We start from the raw sequence: 6,410 nt of genomic DNA, 5'->3' as shown, positions 1-6,410 counted from the left end.
ACACACACACACACACACACACACACACACACACACACACACACACACATATATATATATATGTATGTATGTATGTGTGTAAGGTTTGTCTCCATGTTTCTAGCGAATTCGATTGGACGCACTCATTGTGCAGATGAAGTGATTATACAAATTGACGCAAAGATGTGTGTGTAATATAAATAAAGAAAATAGTTAAATCATAATATCTTCAACACACTTTGTTATGTTGTTAAATAAAATATATATTTTATAATTCAAAATATTTGCATTTCATTTTTACCCTCATATTAAATCAGTATACAATATCTTTAATGTGCATACTAGTGCGTACTAGTGCGTCTAACCGAATATGCTATTGATTTATTTTCTCTGCGATAACAAAAATATCAATAGAAATAAAATTATTTGTTTATCTTATTGAACGTTTTTGATGACTTGAGGCTAAGTTGTTCCACCTTTCAATGAACTTCAACTATGTTTTACTTTAAAAACTACTCTTTTACTCTTTCGTTTATCCAATAAGTTAATTACCACAGTTTATCCGAAGATGAAATAACTTCCGATCCTAAAAGTATGAAGTTACATGTAGTTTTAATATCATCGATTTTTAGTATTAATAACAAATTGCTATATTTGTTACATAATGTATTACATTTTTTTAAACTTTGGCATAATTCCTTCTATATACAATTACTATCCAAGTGCAATGAATACGATGTATCTATAAAGGAAATTTTATTAAAATACTTTTATAAATATTAATACCAAAAAAAAGTTAATAAACAAACAAATATTGTATATATTACATAAGTATGTATTATTTTGAGTCAATAAATTTTTTAATGTAAAGAATTATTTTTATTTGTCTCTCTAGATATATTTTTTTTGCCCCGAAGTAATATTAATTAAGTATGTCGAAATTTCCTTCCAGCAGGAGGAAGAAATTAAAGGGATGCATGAGTTATCGAATTTGATGCATCGCATTCATTATCCAGAATGTCTACATGAAGGTTTCCTCCTATTTTGTATAAAAAAAGATATATTTCATTTCTAGATACTAAATGAAATATTAATTGTGAAGTAGATGCAACATCTATTTTTATACTTGCTCTACAAGGAATGTGACTTTTACAAAAAATGCTCTTCTATAATATATTGTAACAATTATACTGGAATATAAACATAAAATATGTTTCTACACAAAATTTTACATAAGCGCTGTGACATTTCTTTTATAATTTTCATCTTGTTGTCGGGTAGCGAAAAAGAGAATATACCGGCCTATTTCAAAAAATTCTTAAAAAATGTGTTAATATTCAAATGGTGTATCCGGTGTAGACGGCGATTCGAGGGCGACTTCCTCGTAATCCCTCTCAAGTGCCGCGAGATCCTCACGTGCTTCCGCGAATTCGAGTTCTTCCATACCTTCTCCTACATACCAGTGAACAAATGCTCGCTTGTTGTACATTAGGTCGAATTTGCGATTAAGCTTAGCCCATGCTTCTTCTATAGCCGTCGTATTAGATAGCATAGAGACAGCTCGTTGAACCTGCAAGTTATCCATTTGATGTAAATATTAATATCTAAGTATGATATAATTGTTACATAATATCAATTTTAAGTAAGAAATTAATAATTATAACATAATTGTTTATGATAAATATAATATATATGTATAATATGATTATATTACGATTATAATATCAGCGTTACATAATAAATTGCTAATTATTATATACAATTATTATATAAAGCCACGTATACACTTAACGAACGAACAGCGAACGCAAAACTTTGTGTTGTTATTCGTTACATAAAAGTTGCACAAGTTTAATTGCTATGTGCAACAAAGATCGAATCTGATCGAATGCTAGTATTCGGTGCAATCAAGAAAAAGAATAAACTACTCACAAACACAAACACGAATGTGTGAACATTCGTGTTCGGTATATACGTGGCTATATAAAATTGTGGATTAGAAATTCTGTTATGTAATAAATTAATAATTATTACAATTATTATATATAAAAAAATTATAAATTAAAATTCCAATTATATATAATTTGAATTTAAGCATTAATATAAATTTTGAAATAAATTTTTTACAATATAATTTTCATTAGATTTTAAGATAGAACTCTACTTATAATTTTATATGTAATTAAAATATAATGTTTTCCATGGTATCTTTCGAAGACATAAAATTATTCAAGAGAATTCTATTTTGAATTTCATTAATTTGAAATAAATTATCTAAAAGATGTTTAAATTAACAAATTTTCATTTTAATAATAAAAGAATCAACATTAAAATAAGACTTCCAAGAAAAGATTTACATGCGACCACACACAATACCTTCGCAAGATCACCGCCTGGTACAGCGGTGGGCGGTTGATAATTGATTCCAACTTTGAAACCTGTGGGACACCAATCGACAAAACGGATGTAACTCTTTCCCTTCATAGCAGCGATCGCGGCATTGACATCTTTCGGCACGACATCCCCACGATACAGGAGGCAGCAAGCCATATACTTGCCCTCGCGTGGATCGCACTTGACCATCTGATTTGTGGCCTCGAAGCATTCAGAGGTAATTTCTGCGACTGATATGCCTTCGTGATAAGCCTTTTCGGCGGATACTACCGGCGCATAAGTCGCCAAGGGAAAATGTATACGGGGATAGGGCACCAGATTCGTTTGGAATTCGGTCAAGTCGACGTTTAGAGCGCCGTCGAATCTCAAGGATGCTGTGATCGACGAGACCACTTGGCTGATCAGCCGGTTCAGATTTGCATACAAAGGTCGCTCGATGCTGAGCTTGCGTCGACAAATATCATAAATCGCTTCGTTATCCACCATAAACGCGCAATCAGAGTGACTGATTGTCGTGTGTGTTGTTAATATCGCATTGTAAGGCTCCACCACAGCGGTAGATACCTGAAAATAATCGAGTGTATTTTTTTAACAGAAATTATTATTATTCGGAATTATTATTATATTTTATAGATCATGTGTTTCCAGATCTCGTGATTTATAGATAGAGAGATTAATTTTAAAATTTATTTTATTATATTTTTATCTTTATTAGTCTTGGTTCCTAATTAATTTTAATCTCAGTTCAATTCATTCTTTATCTTTTTCTAATTCTTAGAACTAAAGAGAAAAAGATAACAATAAGTTAAATTGAGATTAAAGTTAATCTTACATTGGTAAAACCAGGCCTTAATCTTGATCATTGTAAATACTTACTTAAAAATTTAAGAAAAAAAAATTAATTTTTCAGTTCGTTTTAATCTCATTATCTTTCATAAGATGAGACAGAAAGAATTAATTAATTCGCTAAGTATGATATCGCTTATTTTTATTTTTATTAATCTTGATCGCTATACTTTATTACTGTAAAATATTTATTTAGAAATTTAATTTAAAAAAAGATTCTATTCTTCAATTTATTTTAATCTCATCATTTCTCATAAAATAAAGCGAGAACTAATTATTAGATTCTCCTGCAAAAATGTGTAAATTGATCTAATTTTTCTGAACTCACTTGTGGTGCCGGATATATGACAAATTCCAATTTACTTTTCTTGCCGTAATCATCGGACAGCTTTTCCATAAGCAGAGAAGTGAAACCCGACCCCGTGCCACCTCCAAATGAATGAAAAACAAAGAAACCTTGCAGACCGGTGCATTGATCGGTCAGTCTGCGTATTCGGTCGATCACGGACTCAATAATCTCACTCCCGATGGAATAATGACCGCGAGCATAATTATTGGCAGCATCTTCTTTGCCAGTAATTAATTGTTCTGGGTGATACAATTGTTTGTATGTTCCCATCCGAATTTCATCTGGAATAATAATTTTCAAGCCATAGATATATATTTTGTGCCAAAAACGATTATATAAAATGTTTATATAATAATATTATTATTATTATAAATAATTATAATATCATTATTATAAATAATTAAAACATTATTATTATTATTATTAATAAATAATTTTCTCTGTGTGTGTGTGTGTGTGTGTGTGTGTGTGTGTGTATGTGATAAATTATAATAAGCTGACCGACAACAGTCGGTTCGAGATCAATCATCACAGCACGCGGTACCATCTTGCCGGAGCCTGTCTCGTTGAAAAAGGTGTTGAAGCAATCATTCGAACCGGATGCTTTGTCAGATGGCATGGTCCCGTCCGGCTGGATGCCGTGTTCCAGACAATATAATTCCCAGCAGGAGTTACCCATCTGGACGCCCGCTTGGCCCACATGTATTGATATACACTCGCGCTGTAAATCACATAACGTATTTTAACTGCAAAATTTTGATGATACACTTTATCTAATTCATACTTCATAGAGTCTTGTAATTTTTTTCAGATTCAAGACTAACGAAAACGTAATTTTATTTTTCCATACCATTTTGATTTTTTTAATTGAACTTTTCTTGATGTTATACAATGAAAATTTGGATGAAATCAAATCGAAATTTTAATTAAATTTTTTATTTAAACACGATAAATTTAGAGGCCGGCCATGAGCTACCCTGGAAAAAAACACTAGCAATTTATATTTTTGTTGCTCTGGTAACCGTTACGATTGAATTTCACAGAAATCGAATATATTTTTAACGCGCCTAAAGCGCCGAAATATCACTACTATGTTTCCAGATTTAAGATTATTATGATCGAATGTGATCTTTGTTTACCTATGCTTAAGAGGATCCTTAAAGTCGAATTAGCGATTAAACAACGTATAATATAACTACGTATAATAATTTTTCGTTTTTTACAGAGAACGATAAAAAATTGCGAAATTGAGATCTTTCTATTTTTTTAAATTTATCATTTAGATGAAGAACTTTATAAATATACAATTTAGAAATATATAATATGTAGTATAGGCGATAGGAATTAACGCTGGTTATCAATTAACGCAATTCTTAATATTAAATATATAAATCTTGACTTTGGACGTTTCTATTTATTGTTTGAGTCTTCATCAGCAATCTTTCCCCCCTAACACAACGGTTGGATTATTGCATTAAATTTCCAACGTTTTTTCTCTCAAAAAATTGAATCGCTAGAGATTTAATTTATAATGCAATAATCCAACTGTTGTGTTAGAAGGAAAAATTGTTGATGAAGACTCAAACCATGAATAGAAAATCAAGGTTTATATCCTCCACCACTCCACAAGTAGCGTAATATATAAAAGGGATGATCCAGAGGAACAACTCAGTATCAGGCTGCTCCTCGCTCTGATGAAGTGAACTGCAAAGTTCACAAAACATTGGCATTCTAAGAATGGATCTGGACACGAAAGAAACCCACGAAACATATAATCTTTCTATAATCAAGATTTATATATTTAATATTAAGAATTATACTAATAGATAACCAGCGTTGACTTCTATCGCCTGTACTACATGTTATATATTTCTAAATTTGTTCAATTAAAAGAATCTAGGCTAAACTTATTAGTTTAGTGTTATTTTATAATTTCTAATTTACAAATATATGTATTTTGCATGACATGCTAATGTTATTTGAAAATAAGTGTCTATATAAAGTTTATAGCGAATTAATATATTTAAGCCGGTATTCATAATCAATTCTTATTTTAAGACCATCTTAAGTAATGTCTTAAAACGCTGCGGTCCTCTGATTGGTTCATGACACTTCAAGACAGAATTTAAGACGGTCTTGAATATAAGAATTGATTATGAATACTAAAACTTCAATTATGAAGAGCAATAAATTAAACTCGATGTTTATTGTCTTATCAAATTACAATGTATTTCATAAGAAAATTATAATAATAGGACAACGTTTCGGCTTAGATCAGCTTAAGCCATCTCTCTTCAATGGATTTAGAAATGATAACTTACAGATTAATGTTTATATTTAATAAATATAAATCTATTAATGTAATTTTCTCATAAAATACATTGTTAAATGTCGCAGATTGCTCATTATCTTATATACAAATTAATATATATACTTATATGCAACTAATATACTTATATGTATATGTACAATATATAAATATAACTAATATGATATATTGAATTCGAGAAGACACTATTGCGCTATTTGTCATTTTGTTTGTATGTCCATTAGATGTAAAACAAGGATAGAATGATACAAATAACATCTCCCCAAATGTACCTGCTACATTTATGAATATATTAATACATTATATTCATATTTTGCATAGTATTTTAACGTAATTTTTATTTGTATTTTAATGTTTCAAAAATTATTAGAGTTAAATTCAATAAATATTGTAAAATTTCGACGCTTGGCAAAATTGCTATGAACAGAACATAGAAATTTGATGGTTGATGGAAAAACGGGCTACTTGTATACATATATATATATATATATATATATATATATATATATATAT

The 6,410-nt window shown here is 29.8% G+C and overlaps 1 protein-coding gene across 1 annotated transcript; it reads right to left on the bottom strand.

Annotated features, from left to right (window-relative positions):
* Positions 1-1,309: 1,309 nt before the first annotated feature.
* LOC105624893 (tubulin alpha chain-like) lies at positions 1,310-4,289 on the bottom strand. Its single transcript, XM_012206271.1, has 4 exons — positions 4,070-4,289; positions 3,548-3,849; positions 2,356-2,937; positions 1,310-1,549 (listed from the first exon to the last, which is right to left on the bottom strand). Exons 1-4 carry the CDS (start codon positions 4,245-4,247, stop codon positions 1,310-1,312), a joined length of 1,302 nt encoding a protein of 433 aa, XP_012061661.1. The 5' UTR covers positions 4,248-4,289.
* Positions 4,290-6,410: the final 2,121 nt, after the last annotated feature.

The sequence above is a fragment of the Atta cephalotes genome (genome assembly GCF_000143395.1).
Source record: "Atta cephalotes unplaced genomic scaffold scaffold00001, whole genome shotgun sequence".
Lineage (NCBI taxonomy): Eukaryota > Metazoa > Arthropoda > Insecta > Hymenoptera > Formicidae > Atta > Atta cephalotes.
The sequence above is the reverse complement of the archived record's forward strand: the minus strand, read 5'-3'. Positions and strand labels throughout refer to the sequence as shown.